At 41.1% G+C, this 23,715-nt stretch overlaps 1 protein-coding gene across 1 annotated transcript; it reads right to left on the minus strand.

Annotated features, from left to right (window-relative positions):
• Window positions 1–926: 926 nt before the first annotated feature.
• abt1 (activator of basal transcription 1) lies at window positions 927–2,850 on the minus strand. Its single transcript, NM_001165126.2, is given in 4 exon segments — window positions 927–1,643; window positions 1,846–2,021; window positions 2,122–2,458; window positions 2,727–2,850. Coding segments are annotated over 3 exon segments (858 nt in total). The 5' UTR covers window positions 2,423–2,458; window positions 2,727–2,850; the 3' UTR covers window positions 927–1,262.
• Between the last annotated feature and the right edge of the window lie 20,865 nt (window positions 2,851–23,715).

Consider the following 23,715-nt stretch of genomic DNA (forward strand, 5'->3'; position numbering starts at 1 on the left):
ATGTAATTGTCAATAAAAGCCTTTGACACTTATGAAATGCTTGTAATTATACTTCAGTTTTCCATAGTAACATCTGACAAAAATATCTAAAGACACTGAGGCAGCACTTTGTGAAAATTAATATTTGTGTTATTCTCAAAACTTTTGGACACGACTATAGTTGAAACAAATCAGTAATGAGTGATTTTGATCCTGACTTGGTCTTATTTCTGCCGTTGACCAAATGATCTGTTCTTGTTAATATTACCAGGAGTCTGAAAGTATTGAAATACATATTGTATACTGAACAAAACCATAACATGCAACATGCAACAATTCCAAAGATTTTACTGAGCTACAGTTCATATAAGGAAATATGTCAATTGAAATAAATTCAATAGGCCCTAATCTATGAATTTCAATTGACTGGGCAGGGGTGTAGCCATGGGTGGGCATAGGCCCACCCAATGGGGAGCCAGGTCTAGCCAAACAACATTCGAGTTAGCTTATGGTAGAGAAATGAACAATCAATTATCTGGCAACATCTGTGGTGGACATTCCTGCAGTCAGCATGCCAATTGCACGCTCACTCAAAACTTGAGACATCTGTAGCATTGTGTTGTGTTGCAAAACTGCAAATTTTAAAGTGGCCTTTTATTGTTCCCAGTATAAGGTGCACCTGTGTAATGATCATGCTGTTTATTCAGCTTATTGATATGTCACACCTGTCAGGTGGATGGATTACCTTGGCAGAAATGCTCACTGACAGGGATGTAAACAAATTTGTGCCCAAAATTCGAGAAAAAAACTTTGTGTGTATGGCAAATCTCAGATGTTTTATTTCAGCTCATGAAACCAACACTTTACATGTTGCGTTTATATTTTTGTTCAGCATATATCAATGTATGGTTTGTGTTTATCTTTACAATAATTAAATGAAATAATTAAGAGGTATTTCCATTTAATATTTCCAAATAGCACATACAGTATGAGCAGGTGTTTTCCATGGCGCTGAACATATTGTTACTGCATCATAGCTAATAGTTTACAATACATTAAACCAAAAAGAGGATCTGTCCAAGTCTCTCCTACATTTATAATCAAATTACACTGATGGAGAAAACCCTATTTTTCCCTCGAGTCTGTGTGTCTGGACAGAGCCCATCCTCTCAGTGTCGCTCACAACACCAGCAAGTGTCAGGGGCAAAAGTTTGCTCTAATTGTGATACTGAAAAGAGACCAGTCCTGGGATACTGTGTTTGACCAGAACTGCCGGGCTAGGTTCAGTCCCTGGCTTTGCTGCCGTTGAAGATCTTGGCCAGCAGAGAGACGTTGGACTGGGACTTCTGTTGTATGTCCCTGGCCTTGTCCTGGGCCTTCAGCAGGTTCTTCTTGGACATGGTCTGTTTACGCAGGCGACTCATCTGGATCTCATCCTCTGTACATCGCTGAGTGAAGTTCCAAGTCTTCTCCTCTATCTTCTCGCCCTTCCTCTCCCTCTTCTTCCTCAGTTTGTCCATGTTCTGGCTCTTCTCCACATTGGCCAGGTAGAAGTTGGTCTCTCGTTTGGCCTGAGAGATCTCAGTTCTGAGGCGCTGCTGGAGCACAGTCATCTCATAGGCCAGTCGCTCACTCAGGTGACACCACTGGAACCTGTGGAGGTACTGAACAATAACATTGACAATTAAGAGTCAGAAAAATTATTTAGACCGTAAAAATTTCAACAAAATCAAATGTTGGTATTAAGGTTTCTATTAATAAGGAATGTGAGGCATGTGGGTTATGACAGTGCTTTAAACTTCCAAAGTTAAATGTAGTCACACTAAAATGTCCGCACAGAGATCATTGAAGAGACAATTGAGATACCTTGATGTTCCAGAGGTCACTGACAAAGCGGCTCCTTTTCCGGGCGCCCATCGGTGTGTTGTGGAGGCTAGCTGCCACTCTCTTGGCCACTCTCTTGTCCCTGAACTCCACCCAGCCCTCAGTGAAACTGCATGCCTTGGTGCCAGCTTTCTTTTTCTTCCTCTTCACAGACCGGTCTGAGGACAACAGGTATCATTGTAATGATTGAGACAAAACACAGAAATCCCATCAGTGTGTCAGGGTTGATTTTAACATGCAGAGTGAGTGCAGTCTTACCTTCAGGCTGTAGGAATATCCTTCCAATCTCCCCATACAGACTCAGCATGCTGCGCATATTCTTGGGTCTCAGTCTTGGTGGTATATGACCTAAATACACTATTCCTGGCAGACACGTCTTGCCTACTGACACCTTTTTCTCTTTGAGATCACCTTCAGCCTCTTCTTTAAGTTCCTCATCATTTAGTTCTTCATCGTCATTCTCTGTGTTGTCGTCATCCTCATCTGCTTCAATCTTGGGCATTTCTCCAGATTCTTCATCAGCCATATCCTCATTCACTTTATTCTCCTCGATGTTCATCCTCTCCACCTCACGTATCCAGACAGATCAGATGGCCTAGATTTATGTTGACAAATGGATTCAGGACAATTGTATTATCACGTGGTCCGTTTACAGAGATATGTAGCAAAAAAACAAACATAGCAGCTAGCTAGCCGTTAGCCTGACACTTGGTGATCCCAACATAGAGGCTAACTAGCCGTATGATAGGCACTACTCGCTGACACTGGGTAACGTTAGCTAGCTAAGTGGCTATCATGTGGGTTAATCACGCTTTGCACAAGCGTCTCTTACATTTACGTCAAAGTTGTTGATTTCAACTCACCGTGCAGCCTCGCGTCGACGTTCCAATACGAAAATCAATACATTAATAAGTAAATAACAATACGCTTTTCAAAGTAGAAGCTACCTAGGAACACAACGCAAATTAATGTGGACTACACGTGCGCAGGAAGTGTGATGACGTATGGCAGAAAGAAAATCAATACTTCCGGTGCATTGCACTTTTAGAACAAAAGGTGGCAACATTACACTGAGAATTAATTTAGAACGCACTGGTGTAAGGGTAACATGTTGGATAGTAAAACGTTGGGTCTCACTTCATGCACCCGCTGTGATGATGACGCTCAAAGTGATGACAGTACTGCCCTACAATGCAAAAAGGCAGTAACTACTCATAGCGTGGAACTGAGAAAAAATGGCTTTTATTTGCCTTGGTTTCACAGTAACTTTAAGCAGTTACTGCTAACATGACCCCCATTTTCTCCAAAACACAGTACAATAGAGGCAGGATACTTGTCCACATAATTAAGCATGTATTTAATGTAGCAAAAATTACATGAACAAATTTTCGATCAAATGAGCAGTTATTGCCTTTTTGCTTGGTAGGGCAGAGTAGTATACAACTTGATCTTGAACAACGTGATACTTGTTACAACAACATCTACTATAGCCATGTAAAAGTTAACCTCTTTTTTTTATCCTATCACCTTTTTAGGCAACTTGATCTGGGACTTCACTCGCTATAACATGCAAGGTTGATGTCTTCTTCACTGGGGCCAGTCTCAAAGCCAGAGCGAAAGAGTGCACTGTCTGCAGAACTTGCAGTCTACAGTCTAGCTTGCAGGTGGAAGCCTCAGGAGAAGACTACATTTGAGACATGACATAAAGAAATGTTCACAGGGAGACATGTCTCATAGCCCAGACCACCCTCTCCCATCCTCTCTGGTGTTCTTTCTTGCAGGGCTGCACTGGTGCTTTAATATGCATGGCCATGTGCCTGTTGCATGTGTGTCCCTGCATTATTAAACAGGATGACTTGGGTTTACTAAGTGCTGCTCTGCAACCCTGTCAGTGGTCTGTCTATCTTTAAATATAACCATGAACACTAAATCTGAATTCTCCAGGGAGGAAGGAGAGATGGCATGTTTCATATTGAATGCTGTTACATAAAGATGGAAGATGGAAGCGTTGAATTAGATTCTCTGTTTTCTCCCCTTCTTTAACGAGTTTTTCACCCTTTGTTAAATTGAAATGTAAATGTTCCTTAGTGCTTGTCTCTGGGAACAACAACATCAGTCAAGTAGCGGCAGGGTAGCCTAGTGGTTAGAGCATTGGACTAGTAACCGGAAGGTTGCAAGTTCAAATCCCCGAGCTGACAAGGTACAAATCTGTCGTTCTGCCCCTGAACAGTTCCTGGGCCATCATTGAAAATAAGAATTTGTTCTTAACTGAATTGCCTAGTTAAATAAAGTAGATTGCTACTTAGGCCTATATATTGTCACATAACGTTTGCTGTTGTTCTGCTGGTAAGTGTATCAACATCTGTGTAAACCGGTGAGCTACTGTATCCTAACCAAATGTCGTTGTTATTTCCTAAACTGTATCTTCAATGAAAAATTACTATTCTGTATATGTATATTCATAAACATGTATGAATACCTGCATATGAACTGCAGCCCTGCTAGGCTATGTCCACATTGATTGAAGTCATTCCACATTACCATGCAAGAAAACAGATTATTCATTTGGATAATTCATCTAAATAGTCCTGGAATACGTGAAAATTATGTTAACTTTTTCATAAAAGCATGAAACTTGGTACACTTGTACAGTTTGGGGCCCTCAATATTTTCAGATATGGAGGCATTGGAAAAACACCTCCTGACGGGCATGGAAGCTATTTTCCATTCTGCCATAGCCCAAAAAAATATTTTGCATTATATCTACTGAAGCAAACATTAAATCACAGAAAAGGTGATGTCTACCCCTATGTTGTGATGGACAAAGATTACAATGATACCATGCACGACTTTAAAAAAAACAATGGCGGCAGTGGCGATCATTTTGCTATTACACCATAACCTGACTATGTATTTTCCGTTCATATCTGCTGAACCAAGCATGATAACACAGAAAATGTGATGTTTTCTGGTCAATGATTACAATGATTGCAAAATCAAATATTTTTTATTCTACTTTACTGAAAATGTATGCATGGAGTCAGCCACTAGGGGAGGAGCAAGCAGGATTCTGCACGGGACAAGGATGGATGTCTGGTCCCCCCCACACACTTGAACTTCTAATTTCATAGACTTCAAGAACACTTTGGTAGTATGCATTGTGTCACTGGAATATTCTGAGATTCTATGGTATACTTATTTAGATTGTTACAATCATGGACATTTTTCAACTACTTCAAGGATAGTTCCAACAAATTAGTACCTTTTGCATCTGATACTTGAAGTAGAAATTGTGCTCCAATATTACATTTAAAAGCCTGTTATATTAAATAAAGTGCCCTTTAATATAGGTCACATGAATAATTCAATAAATCAAATTTTTATTTGAATAAAGACTTGCTAAAAAGCCAAAATTCTGCATTTTGACATGTCCCTCTGCAACTTCTGTGACTTCTAGGAAGATTTCACCATCATTGTAAAGCCCTTGTCATTTCTGAATATTATTATTTATTTCATGTGATTAAATGTTTGTTCCTCATTTTAAGGTCAAGCCTGTCACATGAACTGAACTTTTAATATTAATATGGTAAAACGGTGAAACTATTCCTTTTTAAATATCTTTTTTCAAAAGAAACATTGAACATTAATAGTGAAATAAAAGCAGGTGAGCTGGTTCTACTCTTTTTGGCCATTTTATGGTGTTTTGTGGTGGGAAACTGAGCAGGTGGAGCTTAACACATCAATCCTGTTACCCAGAGATAGACAGGCTAGAATAACACATCAACCCTGTTACCCATAGATAGACAGGCTAGAATAACACGTCAACCATGTTACCCAGAGATAGACAGGCTAGAATAACACATCAACCCTGTTACCCAGAGATAGACAGGCTAGAATAACACATCAACCCTGTTACCCAGAGATAGACAGGCTAGAATAACACATCAACCCTGTTACCCAGAGATAGACAGGCTAGAATAACACATCAACCCTGTTACCCAGAGATAGACAGGCTAGAATAACACATCAACCCTGTTACCCAGAGATAGAAAGGCTAGAATAACACATCAACCCTGTTACCCATAGATAGACAGGCTAGAATAACACATCAATCCTGTTACCCATAGATAGACAGGCTAGAATAACACATCAACCCTGTTACCCAGAGATAGACAGGCTAGAATAACACGTCAACCCTGTTACCCAGAGATAGACAGGCTAGAATAACACATCAACCCTGTTACCCAGAGATAGACAGGCTAGAATAACACGTCAACCCTGTTACCCATAGATAGACAGGCTAGAATAACACATCAACCCTGTTACCCAGAGATAGACAGGCTAGAATAACACGTCAACCCTGTTACCCATAGATAGACAGGCTAGAATAACACATCAACCCTGTTACCCATAGATAGACAGGCTAGCATCTGGCTGTGATTGGGAGTCCCATAGGGCGGTGCACAATTGGCCCAGGTTTGGCCGGGGTAGGCCGTCACTGTAAATAAGAATTTGTTCTTAACTGACTTGCCTAGTTAAATAAATGAAGATAGCTATGACAACGCCTACAGGCCTGATTGGGATTTCTCCTGCAGAATATGTTTCTGGACAATCCTTGTTGTGAAAAGGGCTATATATATATAAATAGCTTTTGATGTGGTGAACCAAAGCATATTTTGTGGCAGGATTTGCTTATTTTCTGTTCCTGTCTTCATGAACATCTCAAAATGAGCTTGATGGATCTGGACTGTTATTGCGATCATTAAGGAGAACTCTAAAGGGCAAAAAAAAATGTATCTTCTGAAATATAGTTTGAGGATTGGTGGATGGCCTTTGGGACCGACAAACACTGAAGGTACATATGTGCCCATGAAATCACCAAGTCCCTGGGTCCAGACAGGCAAAGGTACTTCTTGTTTTCCCATGAATTTACACAGTGTCACACAGAATCTACGTTTACAACCAGCGGCAAGAAGACAGCAGCGGACAGCTGCATGGGTCAGTATGCCACTGAAATAATATTCTATGACGTAGTTTGTCAGAAACCGCAATTTCTTTGGGATACTTCCCATGGCTTGCCATGGCAGTCCACCATTATATAATCATCTGAACTATTTATGACGTTGTACAGCGCACAATTGTAATCCTTGACCATCAAGACATACAGTGCATTCGGGAAGTATTCAGACCCCTTGACCTTTTCCACAGTTTGTTCCATTACAGCCTTATTCTAAAATCGATTAAAGAAAATGTGTTTCTCATCAATCTACACACAATACCCCATAATGACAAAGCAAAAACTGTTTTTTAGAAATGTTTGCATAGTTATTACAAATAAAAATACAGCAATATTGCGCTTTTGGCAAAGTGCAAATAGAACTTATATTTTCGCGCTTGGCAACGCAGATGCTCGCGCGAGCAGTGTGGGTGCAATGATTGAAAAACATGTTTGTGTAAATGTATTTTGCGACCTGAGTGGTCTGGTCAGCATGTAGTCTATGGAAGGGGGTGAGAACCATAAGCTTCCTAGGTTTTCTATTGAAGTCAATATACCCAGAGTTAAACGGAAGCTAGTTGTGCTGTTGAGGCTACTGTAGACTTTCATTAAAAAATAGTTTGTTTTAATCAATTATTTGGTGACATGTGATGATATTTAGTATAGTTTTATATAAAAATGATAGCTTTTCTGTGTTATCAGGCTTCATGGTTATCATGGTTCAGCAGATACAGTATAATGGAAAATACCTCGTGTTTATGTCGGAATAGCAAAATGGCCACCACTGCTGCTAGGGGGCGTTTTGGATGTTGTGCATGTCATAATTGTAATCATTGACCATCAAAACATAAGGGTAGACATCACATTTTCTGTGATTTAATGTTTGGTTCAGAAGATATGATGCAAAATACATGATTTGGTTATGGGGCAGGTATTCTTGCAATGCCTCCATATTTTAAAATATTCAGGGTCTCAAACTGTACAAATATACCAAGTTTCATGTTTTTATGAAAAAGGGAACATATCACCTAAAATTTGTCAAATATTGCCTGGACTAAAATAGAAAATTGACATTGCACAATATACTCAATGATTCAAGTGTTCAAAGACTTCAAATAGTTCTTAATTAGACAGAGAAATATTAAGTGAAGTGCTGTGTGACAGATCGGAAATGCCTCGCAGAGTATGTTTTTTTTTTGTCTGTTTGATTTGCTGGATGAATGACAGCTTCAAACATGTATTTGACAGGGCACTGTCCACCAAATTTGTACACAAACAAAACAGCGTTAAAATTAGCATGCTATGAATCACTTGTGACAAGCAGATAGAGAGAAACAGGGGGAAGAACAGAGAGGAGGCATGGTGGATTATCGCTGCCAGACATTATTTCAGGGCACAATTTCAAACAAGAATGTATATCACATGAGGGTTTGAAGAATTATGGAATTACGAGGAGGAAATAAAGGACATCAGATTATGTGTGGGAGGAGAGGGATACAAAAGCAAATTGTAAGACAGGAAAGGTGTATTTGTAGATATTGTAGTTCACTAACATTAATGGTGAATCACAGATGATAGCTGTTATACCAAAAAGACAAACTCACTGCTATATTTGACATTCGTTTAGTTGGAGCCCTAAAATATAGATGGATGGCTCAGAGAACCATTGTCTCAATAACAAAGTGAAAAAGACATGCACCAGTTTGTTCCACTCGCGTACAAATATTCATTTGAGAGGGCCATGCGGCACTAGTTTAACATGAAAAGCCTGTATCACAGCAAATTGTTTATTCTTTAAAAAGTAAGTATTTACAACAAGAAGTAGTGTGGAGGTCCCTGAGTAGCGGTTGATATGTTTTGTTCTCACTGAGAACAAAGCCCAGAGTAAACTGGAGAGAGTTGGAGTGTACTCTTCAAACCCTGGGTGAAACAGGACTGAAAGCTGTGACCATGACGGTGTAAACATCAAAGTGCATCTCTGACGGGAGATCCAACAACAGGAGATAAACACTGAGCCATCTGTCTGGATCCTTGTGACTGCACCAGTTAGAGTCACACACACACACACACACACACACACACACACACACACACACACACACACACACACACACACACACACACACACACACACACACACACACACACACACACACACACACACACACACACACACACACACCACAGCCAGCACCTCTCACAACCCATTAGGTGTGTCTGAGGAGCCCTCCTTTCAAAGGTGACACACACTGCTGAGATCAACAATAGCAGGAGAGAGAGAGGGATAGAGGGAAAGAGAGAGGGATACAGGGAAATAGAGAGGGAGAAAGACAAGGAGGGAGAAAAGACAGTGAGAGAGGTAGGTAGGTAGGTAGGGAGGGAGGGAGGGAGGGAGGGAGGGAGGGAGGGAGGGAGGGAGGGAGGGAGGGAGGGAGGGAGGGAGGGAGGGAGGGAGAGCACCACCCTTCTCATTTACAGTGAAAATGCAAAGGTGCCCAGAGGCTCCTGGTACTAATGATTTATTTACTGTTTTTAAATATTGATCGAGGGGGAAAACAGATGTGCTAATGAGCAGCAGGCAGTACTGTTCTCCCTGAGATATATGCATAATGTGTGTCAGCCAGGGTTTTCATCTCCGCATGAACACTGCTTTTAAAAGTGAACTGTATGGAATCATACCCAAGTTAAATACAACTGAAAGCACCTAGTTATATAAACATCATGCCCTAAGGATATATGAAAGTGCTGGCATATTGGTTTTGCATGGTGGTAAATAGACTGCAATGTCAATGTCATGAGAAAGAAACCCCTGTTTATATGCTGCTACCAATACATACACTGTGCAGTGCAACAAATTATAAACCCAGGAATCAAATTGATACTGTCACTATATTTTGCTCCTGCTGTTCAAACCTGTTTAATGGAAATAAGAAAAATGTCCAGACATCTAACAGAAATATGGGTGTCCTGTTCCAGGATGGCTTTGTTCTTTAACCTCCATTGGGCACAGTGTGAAGGCAGTGATGGGATGTCATGCCCCGACACTTCAGGGCTTAGCCTATTCCTGGCACCATGCACACCCTGTTCTGAGGCAGGCAGCCAGGCCTGTCTGTGAGGTGAGAGGAGAGGATCTATACTCCTGGCCAAGAGGTAGCCCCTGAGCCAGGGCTGTACACTGCACACCACAGCAAGCCTGACGGACTCACTCTTCTCTACAGCCGTTGCCATCCACTGGGACCAGCCGCTGCGTGTGGATAGAGCCAAGTCATTGATCTTAAAGCACATCACATAACATGTCCTGTCGGTCGCCCACTCATTCAAGAGTTCAGCAGTGTGTTGAGTTGCAGGAGGGAGGATATGCTGCACGGAAACTCTGTGTTGGGAGTTGTTTCACTGCTTGAGATGGGATGAAGGCAGACGCAAGGCACGCACTATAACTGATCATCATTCTTTATGAGCTGAGTTACTGTGTTATATGGCTGAAGCTACATTATGGCTAGATCTAATACATGAAGACCACTTTGGTCAAAACACTTTGGTCATAACACTTTGGTCAAAACACTTTGGTCAAAACCACTAAATCTCTCACTTTTCCTGTATGCAGACTAGTGGTCACAGTATGAATGGAGATGGCCAGGAAGTGTGACCAGGAAGTGTTCTCATACATTACATTCAGTGCAAGGCTTTCCCATATTTTGCAGATGATCATGCAAGTTGAGTATTCTTAAATGACTAATTGATGCAGCCGATTTGGGAAAAGGAAACTGTACGTAGACTGGTGGCAGGTAGTCTACCGGTTAAGAGTGTTGGGCCAGTAACCGAAAGGTTGCTGGTTTGAATCCTCAAGCCAACTAGTTGAAAAATATGTCAATGTGCCCTTGAGCAATGTACTTATGTCTAATTGCTCTGGATAAGAGTGTCTGTCAAAGAGCTACAATGTAATATCACATGAGACAGACTAATTAGGTCTATGTCTGGATGTCAATATTGACTGGTTCTAGGAATCCCTGTCTTACTGTCATGCAATACAGGAAGTAAAATATATTATTTATATGAGGATTACAATATCTGTTGAATATTGGTTATATACACTGAGTATTCCAAACATGAGAAACAGCATCCTAATATTGAGTTATATAATATTGAGTCCCCTTTTGCCCTCAGAATAGCCTCAATTCGTAAGGGCATGGATTCTACAAGGTGTCGAAAGCGTTCCACAGGAATGCTAGCCCATGTTGACTCCAATGCTTCCCACAGTTGTGTCAAATTGGCTGGATGTTCTTTGGGTGGTGGACCATTCTTGATACACACGGGAAACTGTTGAGTGTGAAAAACCCAGCAGCATTGCAGTTCTTGACACAAACTGATGCGCCTGGCACCTACTACCAAACCCCGTTCAAAGGCAGTTACATTTTCTGTCTTGCCATTCACCCTCTGAATGGCACACATTCACAATCCATGTCTCAATTGTCTCAAGGGTTAAAAATGACTATTTAATTAACCTGACTCCTCCCCTTCATCTACACTGATTTAAGTGGATTTAACAAGTGACATCAATAAGGGATCATAGCTTTCACCTGATCAGTCTATGTCATGGAAAGAGCAGGTGTTGTTAATGTTTTGTACACTCAGTGTGGGCTATACAATGACAACACTTCACCCAAAAGTACCTCATTTCATGATAAATTCAATTTTATGAAGCAACAACCTAAGCTATGGATTTCTTCAATGCCAATGGAAGTATTAGGATCCCTATCAGTATGTCTGTCAGTATACTCATACTAATATCAAACCCAGTTGCATAGCAACGGGTTACATGTAAAAGATCCATAAACACTTTCAAAGGCTACGGTGTTGCTATGAACACAAACACGAACAAAGAGTGATTGCAGAATGAACATGTTAAGGAGGACTCAATGGCACAATCTGGTGAGATCACTTGTACTGTAGCCCAATGCAAGGGAGCAGGTTAAAAGGTATATACAGTTTCTTTCATCACATTCCCAGTGGGTCAGAAGTTTACATACACTCAATTAGTATTTGGTAGCATTGCCTTTAAATTGTTTACCCTGGGTCAAACGTTTCAGGTAGCCTTCCACAAGCTTCGCACTATAAGTTGGGTGAATTTTGGCCCATTCCTCCTGACAGAGCTGGTGTAACTGAGTCAGGTTTGTAGGCCTCCTTGCTCGCATGCGCCTTTTCAGTTCTGCCCACACATTTTCTATGGGATTGAGGTCAGGGCTTTGTGATGGCCACTCCAATACCTTGATTTTGTTGTCCTTAGGTCATTTTGACACAATTTTGGAAGTATGTTTGGTGTCATTGTCCATTTGGAAGACCCATTTGCGACCAAGCTTTAACTTCCTGACTGATGTCTTGAGATATTGCTTCAATATATCCACATAATTTTCCTACCTCATGATGCCATCTATTTTTTGAAGTGCACCAGTCCCTCCTGCAGCAAAGCACCCACACAACATGATGCTGCCACCCCCGTGCTTCACGGTTGGGATGTTGTTCTTCGGCTTGCAAGCCTCCTCCTTTTTCCTCCGAACATAACGATAGTCAGTATGGCCAAACAGTTCTGTTTTTGTTTCATCAGACCAGAGGACATTACCCCAAAAAGTATGATCTTTGTCTCCATGTGCACAGTCTGGGTTTTTCATGGCGGTTTTGGAGCAGTGGCTTCTTCCTTGCTGAGCGGCCTTTCAGGTTATGTCGATATAGGACTCGTTTTACTGTGGATATAGATACTTTTGTACTTTTGTTTCCTCCAGCATCTTCACAAGGTCCTTTGCTGTTGTTCTGGGATTGATTTGCACTTTTCCGCATCATCTCTAGGAGACAGAACACGTCTCCTTCCTGAGCTGTATGACGGCTGCGCGGTCCCATTGTGTTTATACTTGCGTACTATTGTTTGTACAGATGAACGTGGTACCTTCAGGAATTTGTAAATTGCTCCCAAGGATGAACCAGACCTGTGGAGGTCTACAATTTGTTTCTGAGGTCTTGGCTGATTTCTTTAGTTTTCCCATGATGTCAAGCAAAGAGGCACTGCGTTTTAAGGTAGGCCTTGAAATTCATCCACAGGTACACCTCCTATTGACTCAAATGATGTCAATTAGCGTATCAGGTGCTTCTAAAGACATGACATAATTTTCTGGAATTTTCCAAGCTGTTTAAAGGCACAGTCAACTTAGTGTATGTAAACTTCTGACCCACTGGAATTGTGATACAGTGAATTATAAGTGAAATAATCTGTCTGTAAACAATTGTTGGAAAATTACTTTTGTCATGCACAAAGTAGATGTCCTAACCAACTTGCCAGAAACATAGTCTGTTAACAAGAAATTTGTGGTGTGGTTGAAAAATGAGTTTTAATGACTCCAACCTAAGTGTATGTAAACTTCCGACTTCAACTGTACATACTGTGGACCATGGTTGGGAAATTCTGCATTTGGGTAGGGAACTTATCCTGAAGACACTTGTGAAAATCATCTTGAGCACCAGACTCAGTGTAAAGTTTTCAGTGTAAATGCTGTCTGCAGAGCACATACAACTTTAATGGCATCAGCGCCTTCAAACTTTCTCTGTGGCTTTAAAAATACAATGCTTCCATTACTTATATATGAGCCGTTGCATGCAAACCCAACATTATCAATATACAGTACCAGTCAAAAGTTAAGACACACCTACTCAATGATGACAGCTTTGCGCACTTTTGGCAATCTCTCAACCAGCATCATGAGGTAGTCACCTGGAATGCGTTTCAATAAACAGGTGTGCATGGCTAAAAGTTCATTTGTGGAATTTCTTTCCTTCTTAATGCATTTGAGCCAATCAGTTGTGTTGTGACAAGGTGGGGGTGGAATACGGAAGATAGCCCTATTTGGTAAACTACCAAATCCATATTATGGAAAGAACAGCTCAAATAAGCAAAGAGAAACAACAGTCCATCATTACTTTAAGGCAGGGGTGTCAAAGTCAAATGGACGGAGGGCCAAATAAAAAAATCAGCTACAAGACGAGGGCCGGACTGTTCGAATGTTCATTGAAAAATTTTTAAATGACGCATATAGTCTAGTGAACCTAATTGAACCTACTGAAAACCTAACAAATATATTACAATATGATCAGATAAATAAAGCAATATTTTCTTATGGCTCTGTCAGTAATCTTTAATTTTCAACAGACACAAAAGACAAATTTCCTTTATATAAATATCCCCATAACATGAACATTAAATGAAAGAAACCGGTATTCAAGGCACCATCAGTAGACTATATTTTCTATTTTAGCAAAAGTGGGCTAAATTTACTTCAAAGAAAAAACAATAATAGCAATTTTCTATCATCCACTCAACTGAAATATTTTTAAAATATAATTGGATTGAAATACAAAAAAATAAAGTGCAAAAATCTATTAATCAAAAACAACACTTTGTTTAAGGAGAAGTAACATGCAGTGAAAACAAATATTAAATTTTAACTTTTAAACTTGAACTGAGTAAAAACTCTAAATATGTGATTGCACAGTAATGTTCACTTGTTTGAGGTTGAGGGTGATACTTGGTGGTGTCCCATCTTTTCCACAAGTTCATCAATGTTCGGGGTAAGGCTCTGAGCTGAAGAAATCCTCAGAATTGAGTGGAGGTGTTCAGCAGTAAGTCGACTTCTGTGTGATGTTTTGTTCAGGTTCATCAAAGAAAACAGTTGTTCACACAGGTATGTGCTGCCAAACATAGACAACGTTTGAGCAGCCTGGATGCGCAGCTGGGGCATTGTGCCGGGGAGGAAACGGGCGAACTCCGCAGCACCCACTGCCGCATATTTTGCCCTCAGTGCATCATTGCATTGGAGGTCAATCAACTCCATTTGGAGGTTTGGTGGTGAGCTTTCCACGTCAACAGCAAATGGGTTACCGAGCAGTTCCAACCTGCTTTTTTGTGCTTCAAAGTCAGCAAATCGGCGTCGAAAGTCAGCGGCAAGCATACCTATTTTATCAGCCAACTGTGTGCTCGGGAACGCACTGGTAGAGAGCTTCTCTTTCATGGTCTGGCAGCTGGGAAAGTGGCTCAAATTTTCTTTCCGCATCTGCGTCTCCCACAGAGTCAGTTTGGTTTTAAATGCCTTCACTGTACTGTACATATCAGAGATGACACGATCCCGACCCTGCAGCTGCAAGTTTATTGCATTCAGATGACTCGTAATGTCACACAGAAAAGCCATTTCACACAGAAACATTTTGTCTCGGAGTTGTGTTGTGTCTTTCCCTTTGCTGTCCAAGAACAGACAAATCTCCTCACGAAGCTCGAAACATCTTTGAAGCACCTTTCCCTGGCTTAGCCATCGCACCTCTGTGTGATAAGGCAAATCACCATGCTCCGTTTCTAACTCCGTCAGAAATGCCTTGAACTGGCGGTGATTCAAACCTTTGGCTCTGATAAAGTTAACTGTGCGCGTGATGATGCTCATTACATGCTCCATTTTCAAGGCTTTACCGCACAACGCTTCCTGGTGTATGATACAATGATAAGCTGTCAGCTCACCTGTCGCGTTTTCCTCTTGCATCTTTTCCCGTATCTTCGCCACCAGTCCGCTCCTGTGTCCACACATCGCAGGTGCTCCGTCGGTTGTCAAACCCACGAGTTTTTCCCAAGGCAGCTCCATCTCATTTACACATCTTGACACCTCTTCATACAAATCATGCCCCGTAGTTGTGCCATGCATAGGACGTAAAGCCAAAAACTCCTCTGTCACGCTTAGGTTGGAGTCCACTCCGCGGATGAAAATTGACAACTGGGCAATGTCAGAAATGTCGGTGCTCTCATCCACAGCCAAGGAATATGCAATAAAATCTTTTCCCTTTTTCACAAGCTGCTCTTTTAGATTGATGGACAACTGGTCTACTCTCTCGGCAATGGTGTTTCTGCTCAGACTCACATTTAAAAAGAGTTGCCTTTTTTCTGGGCAAACTTCGTCACAAACTTTAATCATGCAGTTTTTGATGAAATCCCCCTCCGTAAATGGCCGGGCTGATTTAGCGATCTCTTCTGCCAAAATAAAACTGGCCTTGACAGCAGCCTGGCCTTGTGATTTGGCTTTTTTGAACAGAGCCTGTCGAGATTTGAGGCCTCGTTTTAATTCCTCTGCCTTTTGTAGCCTTTGTTCCATGTCCATATTCTTGTTTTTGTCCGCGTGTTTCGTTTCATAATGTCGTCTCAGATTATACTCTTTCAGTACCGCCACACTTTCTCCACACAGAAGACACACAGGTTTTCCAGCTACCTTCGTGAACATATACTCCGACTCCCACCTTGTTTGAAACCCCCGGTTCTCAGTATCCACCTTCCGTTTTGCCATTTTTGATGGGTATCTGAAAGTTAATTTTACTGTGATGCTGACGACTGCTGTGCCAATAAATATTGAAATGAAGCAGCCTACTGCTCGGTGCGTCACCTTTGCATTGTGGGAAATGTAGTATTGGTGCGTGTAAAAGATCTGCGGGCTGCCGGCTTGCTGCGGGCCGGTTCTAATAATAAATCAAGATCATCCCAGGGGCCGTAAAAAACCTTCTTGCGGGCCGGATGTGGCCCGCGGGCCTTGACTCTGACATATGTGCTTTAAGGCATGCAGGTCAGTCAATGTGAAAAATGTCAAGAACTTTGCAGGTTTCTTCAAGTGCAGTCACAAAATCTATCAAGCCCTATGATGAAACTGGCTCTCATGTTGACCGCCACAGGAAAGGAAGACCCAGAGTTACTTCTGCTGCAGAGGATAACTTCACTTACCAGCCTCAGAAATTGCATTCCAAATAAATACTTTGCAGGGTTCAAGGAACAGACACATCTCAACATCAACTGTTCAGAGGAGACTGCGCGAATCAGGTCTTCATGGTCGAATTGCTGCAAAGAAACCATTACTTAAGGACACCAATAAGAAGAACAGACAATGGACATTAGACCGATGGAAATCTGTCCTTTGGTCTGATGAGTCCAAATGTGAGATTTTTGGTTCCAACCGCTGTCTTTGTGAAACGCAGAGTAGGTGAAAGGATGATCTCTGCATGTGTGGTTCCCACCGTGAAGCATGGAGGAGGAGGTGTGATGGTGTAGGGGTGCTTTGCTGTTGACATTGTCTGTGATTGATTTAGAATACAAGGCACACTTAACCAGCATGGCTACCACAGCATTCTGCAGCGATGTGCCATTCCATCTGGTTTGTGCTTAGTGGGACTATAATTTGTTTTTCAATAGGACAATAACCCAACACATCTCCAGGCTGTGTAAGGGCTATTTGATCAAGAAGGAGAGTGATGGAGTGCTGTATCAGATGACCTGGCCTCCACAATAACCTGACCTCAACCCAACTGAGTTAGAGTTAGTGAAGGAAAAGCAGCCAACAAGTGCTCAGCATATGTGGGAACTCCTTCCAGACTGTTGGAAAAGCATTCCAGATGAAACTGGTTGAGAGAATGCCAAGAGTGTGCAAAGCTGTCATCAAGGCAAAGGATAGCTACTTTGAAGAATATAAAATAAAAAATAAAATGTATTTTATTTTATTTGTTGCACACTTTTTTTGGTTTGTACATGATTCCATATGTGTTATTTCATAGGTTTTATGTCTTCACTATTATTCTACAATGTAGAAAATAGTACAAATAAAGAAAAACTCTTGAATGAGTAGGTGTGTACAAACCTTTGACTGGTAATGTACATCTGATTTAAAAATGAGATTATCCTTAAACACTTCTGTATTTCTACTGTGAGGTGCTATACCTTAATCTACTGTTATCACACATAGCCTATAGGCATACTGCAGAGTTTTAGTTCAGGAGAGCAATCTTCCCTCCTTTCATATCTCTTGAGGATACCGGTTCAATACATTATGGGCAGATGGTCATTACTGAAATTAGGACACGTGTGCCAAATTGACTGCAAATGAAAAGCTTGTATGAACCATTAATATTAAGGACAGATCACAATTTACTGGGGGTGGAGGAGGGGGGGGTCCAAAATAGGGGAGGGTTGTCAAACTTATTTTGGGGGTTTGGGAGGGTAGTGTGTTTTTTATTGGTCAGGGGGGAGGGTAGTGTGTTTTTTATTGGTCACGGGGGAGGGTAGTGTGTTTTTTATTGGTCACGGGGGAGGGTAGTGTGTTTTTTATTGGTCACGGGGGAGGGTAGTGTGTTTTTTATTGGTCACGGGGGAGGGTAGTGTGTATTTTATTGGTCAGGGGGGAGGGTAGTGTGTATTTTATTGGTCACGGGGGAGGGTAGTGTGTATTTTATTGGTCACGGGGGAGGGTAGTGTGTATTTTATTGGTCACGGGCGAGGGTAGTGTGTTTTTTATTGGTCACGGGGGAGGGTAGTGTGTATTTTATTGGTCACGGGGGAGGGTAGTGTGTTTTTTCCCTGGTTAACATTCACTCTTTTGCAGGTTTTACTATATAATGTCTTCCATCCGAGCCACATGTCCTCATGTGCTTGCATGGGCCTCCCCTATATCAAGGTGTTTTGGTACTTCCCTTGTTGCCCTACGCTTTTCCATGTGCTAACTTGTACTGTACCACAGGTCAGTATAGTCTACCAGTCTAAAAGTATATCCTGCCCTCTATCCACCATTCATAGTGACAATAGCTGTACTGTAGGTGGATCGTTTGTCCAGATCTGCAATAAGCTAACTAGTAATCATACATAACATAAAAACATTGAAAGCTCATCCAGTTTTTATATGAATCGACAACAACAAATAGCATTAGCTGATAGGTAGCGGAGAGGCCAGGTGCATCATTGCACTTTTTTTTATTTTTTATCTTTACTTAACTAGGCAAGTCAGTTAACAACAAATTCTTATTTACAATAACGGCCTACCCGGGCCAAACCCTCCCCTAACCCGGACGAATCTGTGCCAATTGTGCGCAGCCAGGTGAAGACATTAGCCAAACAGCTCAAAAATCTCCTCTATTGATCTGGTTTAGTGACAATACAATGATCCTGCCTAGACTAGCTTACAACAATGAATAATTGCATTATTGTTTTCAACTGAGTACAACATTCTACTCTAGAATGCAGTGAAAATGTAATTTGAATAACGATGCAATATACCAGTGATTTGAATGTTTAATTTGATTTGGATCCGTTGTGGGTCTACTCTCCACTGTTTATAAGGTCTAGAAAGGCACAGTAGCAGGCCAGTCTGGTTGTATTTTTACTTCTGATACTGAATGTGCTGTCAGTATCAGATCATCATTCTCCCGAGTCATTCTATAGTAATGTGACTACTTGTGCTCCCAGCAGGAAAGCTTAATGCGTGCTCTGCCTCCTCTCCAATCCGACTGGCTTTTCCTGGCGCAACTAGAATTTAACGCTTCAATATAGCCTAAATATTTATAATTAAACTTTTTCAATGTATTTCCTTTTATATGTGGCATAAACACAATCAGTCATGTTTTTATCTGATTAGGCTACTTCAAAAGTCTGCTGTAGGCATGCACATATTCATCCAAAATATAATTCCAGCATCCTCAAAATGGCTTGACATAAACCAGGTTTCCATCCAAACTGTTTATGCAAGTAAAGTAGCCTAAATGACCGATAAGAAATGCCACCACATCATGGGAAAGCATGCAGTTTATTAGGCTACAGATGAAATACGTTTTTGATTAACTTCACAGGGTGGTGAAAGTGCACAGTGATGAGGTTGATGGAGGGTCTTATTCTGGTGACATGATGATCGATGCTTGGCTGCCATTTGACAAATGCAAATAATCTCACACTTTTTTCCATAATAATCTCATCATGTAGTAGCACTGTATCTGCAAGCTGTTGTGCATGTGCCAATACCAGAGTGGGCACATTCGCTATACCTACTCAACATGTTTAGTGACAAAACCATCAGTAGGCCTAGGGTTGAAAATGTGATGGAAACCCATTTCAAATGTGACGGAAACCCCCATCCGCAGGACTTTTTCTCATTAAAGTTAAACAAAGGTTGGAGGGAAAAGAGCGTGCAGTGAGAACTCTACAAGGGGGATTTTATTTAAGTTTTAATATTGTAGTGGACAAAAGGAAAGAGGGATACCTAGTCAGTTCAACAGAATGCAGGCTACTGTGCAACTCCCCATTCAGGAAGGATGCCATTTTGGAATGTATATTTATTTATCATAATTTGTTTTACATGATTATTATTGTATATCATTGTTGTTATTGTATGCCTATTTATTAATCGTAACAAGTTCTTTAAATATGCTAAACCTGTTTAGTTCAATTCTGGTGAGACATTTTCATTGGATAAATTAAATACATTTTTCTTTTTAATTGTGTGCTCCATATTTAGTTTAAGACAGGTGATACGTAGGTCTGTTGTAAAATAAACAACAATAGCCTATGTCTGTAATTTGTTGGGTATGGTAGGCACTTGCCTTTGTTGGTATGTTTAAAGCAGTTTGCATGTGTTTTGTTTCATTCTGTTGAGCCATTTTCTTTGGCCAAATTAAGTTCCAACTGTCATGCTGTGTTTGCCGCAATTTAAAAGCTTGCTCTTATTTTCCCTATAAACAAGAGCTTGACTTGCTTTTCATGTTACCCTAATAAAGTTAATATGCTTTTGTAAAGGTGTGGTGTGGCTATTACTAAGCTTTAGCTACTGCAAGCCTATGACATGAGGGCAGAGTGCAACGGCACTACAACTTACTCCGACAGTTGAACTTGAGGTGAAGAAGAATGTTTCAGACCTACAGTACCAGAGTTACTCCTACCCTCATATCCACATCGACGAGAAGGTGGAAAGCTTCAAGTTCCTCGGCGTACACATCGTGGAAAAACTGAAATGGTCCACCCACTCAGACAGCGCGGTGAAGAAGGCTCAACAGCTCCTATTCAACCTCAGGAGGCTAAAGAAATTTGGCTTGGCAACTAAAACCTTCACAAACTTTTACAGATGCACAATTGAGAGCATCCTGCCGGGCTGTATCACCGCCTTATACGGCAACTGTACTGCCCGCAACCACAGGGATCTCCAGAAGGTGGTGCGGTCTGCCCAACGCATCACCGGGGGCAAACTACCTGCCCTCCAGGTCACCTACATCACCCGATGTCACAGGAAGGCCAAAAAGATCATCAAGGACAACAACCACCCAATCCACTGCTTGTTCACCCCACTATCATCCAGAAGACAAGGTCAGTACAGGTGCATCAAAGGAGGGATCGAGAGACTGAAAAACAGCTTCTATCTCAAGGTCATCAGACTTTTAAATAGCCATCACTACCACATTAGAGGCTGCTGCCCTATATACATAGACTTGTAATCACTGGCCACTTTAAAAATGGAACACTAGTCACTTTAATAATGTTTACATATTTTGCATTGCTCATCTCATATGTACACTTGAAGTCGGAAGTTCACATACAACTTAGCCAAATACATTTAAACTTAGTTTTCACAATTCCTAACATTTAATTCTAGTAAACATTCCGTGTCTTAGGTCAGTTAGATCACCACTTTATTTTAAGAATGTGAAATATCAGAATAATAGTAGAGAGAATGATTTATTCCAGCTTTTATTTATTTCATCACATTCCCAGTGGGTCAGAAGTTTACATACACTCAATTAGGATTTGGTAGCATTGTCTTTAAATTGTTTAACTTGGGTTAAAAGTTTCAGGTAGCCTTCCACAAGCTTCCCACAATAAGTTGGGTGAATTTTGGCCCATTCCTCCTGACACTGACCTGTAACTGAGTCAGGTTTGTTGGCCTCCTTGCTCGCACACGCTTTTTCAGTTCTGCCCACACATTTTCTATGGGATTGATGTCAGGGCTTTGTGATGGCCACTCCAATACCTTGACTTCGTTGTCCTTAAGCCATTTTGCCACAACTTTGGAAGTATGCTTGGGGTCATTGTCCATTTGGAAGACCCATTTGCAACCAAGCTTTAACTTCCTGACGGATGTCTTGAGATGTTGCTTCAATATATCCACATAATTTTCCTACCTCATGATGCCATCTATTTTGTGAAGTGCACCAGTCCCTCCTGCAGCAAAGCACCCCCACAACATGATGCTCCCACCCCCGTGCTTCACAGTTGGGATGGTGTTCTTCGGCTTGCAAGCCTCCCCTTTATCTTCCAAACATATCGATGGTCATTACGGCCAAACAGTTCTATTTTTGTTTCATCAGACCAGAGGACATTTCTCCAAAAAGTACGATATTTGTCCCCATGTGCAGTTGCAAACTGTAGTCTGGCTTTTTTCATGGTGGTTTTGGAACAGTGGCTTCTTCCTTGCTGAGTGGCTTTTCAGGTTATGTCGATGTAGGACTCGTTTTACTGTGGATGTAGATACTTTTGTACCTGTTTTCTCCAGCATCTTCACAAGGTCCTTTGCTGTTCTGGGATTGATTTGCACTTTTCGCACCAAAGTACGTCTAGGAGACAGAATGCGTCTCCTTCCTGAGCGGTATGACGGCTGTGTGGTTCCATGGTGTTTATACTTGCGTACTATTGTTTGTTCAGATGAACGTGGTACCTTCAGGGGTTTGGAAATTGCTCCGAAGGATGAACCAGACTTGTGGAGGTCTACAATTTTTTTTCTGAGGTCTTGGCTGATTTCTTTTGATTTTCCCATGATGTCAAGCAAAGAGGCACTGAGTTTGAAGGTAGGCCTTTAAATACATTCACAGGTACACCTTCAATTGACTCCAATTATGTCAATTCGCCTATCAGAAGCTTCTAAAGCCATGACATCATTTTCTGGAATTTTTCAAGTTGTTTAAAGGCACAGTCAACTTAGTGTATGTAAACTAATCTGTCTGTAAACAATTGTTGGAAAAATGACTTGTGTCATGCACAAAGTAGATGTCCTAACCGACTTGTGGAGTTTTAATAATAACCTAAGTGTATGTAAACGTCATGCTTCAACTGTATATACTGTATTCTATACTATTCTACTGTATCTTAGTCTATGCTGCTCTGACATTGCTCGCCCAAATATGTATATATTCCTAATTCCATTCCGTTACTTTAGATGTGTGTGTATTGTTGTGATATTGTTAGATATTACTTGTAAGATATTACTGCACTGTTAGAGCTAAAACCACAAGCATTTTGCTACACCCGCAATAACATCTGATAAACACATGTATGTGACAAATAAAATTAGATTTGATTTGAAGTAATGTAACAGGTAGGGAGAATGAGCTCCTCTGTGGTGGTTGGCAAACCCTCAGCCTCCTGGCCCATAGCCCTGCGTAGAATCCACTGCGCCACAAAAGCCAAGTAGATATCCACGTTTATAAATACAGGTTCTCTACAGTTATTTTAATTTCTGGTCGTAAACATTATTTTGAGTTAATTCTATGTTGAGAAGGGTGTTCCATTTATTTGACTGTACAAGGGAAGGGTCATGTGAAAAATGTTTACGTTGGGGGGTGCATAGTTTTTATGACCCCCCCCCCCCCTCCCCCCATAGTAAATGTCGATGTGTCCATTATTTGTCACCCAAAAAGGAGTTAGGTTTGCCTTAATAACCACATATAACCTCAAATAAATATCCTCTCAGGTACAGTATATCATCCTTCTAATGGCTTCCAGATGCTACGCCATGTTTCACTGTGATGGTGATGTAATGGTGATGCACCAGTAAAGGCCAAGTAAAGGGAAGCCTTGAGATGACCAGTATGAGCAGTCTGGTGTCATATAATCATATTTGACACACAAACATTTAAACCACATCTGCAACCATTAGTGTGTAGCTGGGAGAGAGAAAGAGATAGAGAGAAAGAAAGAGCGAGAGAAAGAGAGAGAGAGAAAGAAAGAAAGAGCGAAAGAGAGAGAGAGAGAGACCATCCTTTTAAATTTG

Source organism: Oncorhynchus mykiss, chromosome 16 (assembly GCF_057628025.1).
Source record: "Oncorhynchus mykiss isolate SJ-2025 chromosome 16, ASM5762802v1, whole genome shotgun sequence".
In the NCBI taxonomy this organism is placed as follows: domain Eukaryota; kingdom Metazoa; phylum Chordata; class Actinopteri; order Salmoniformes; family Salmonidae; genus Oncorhynchus; species Oncorhynchus mykiss.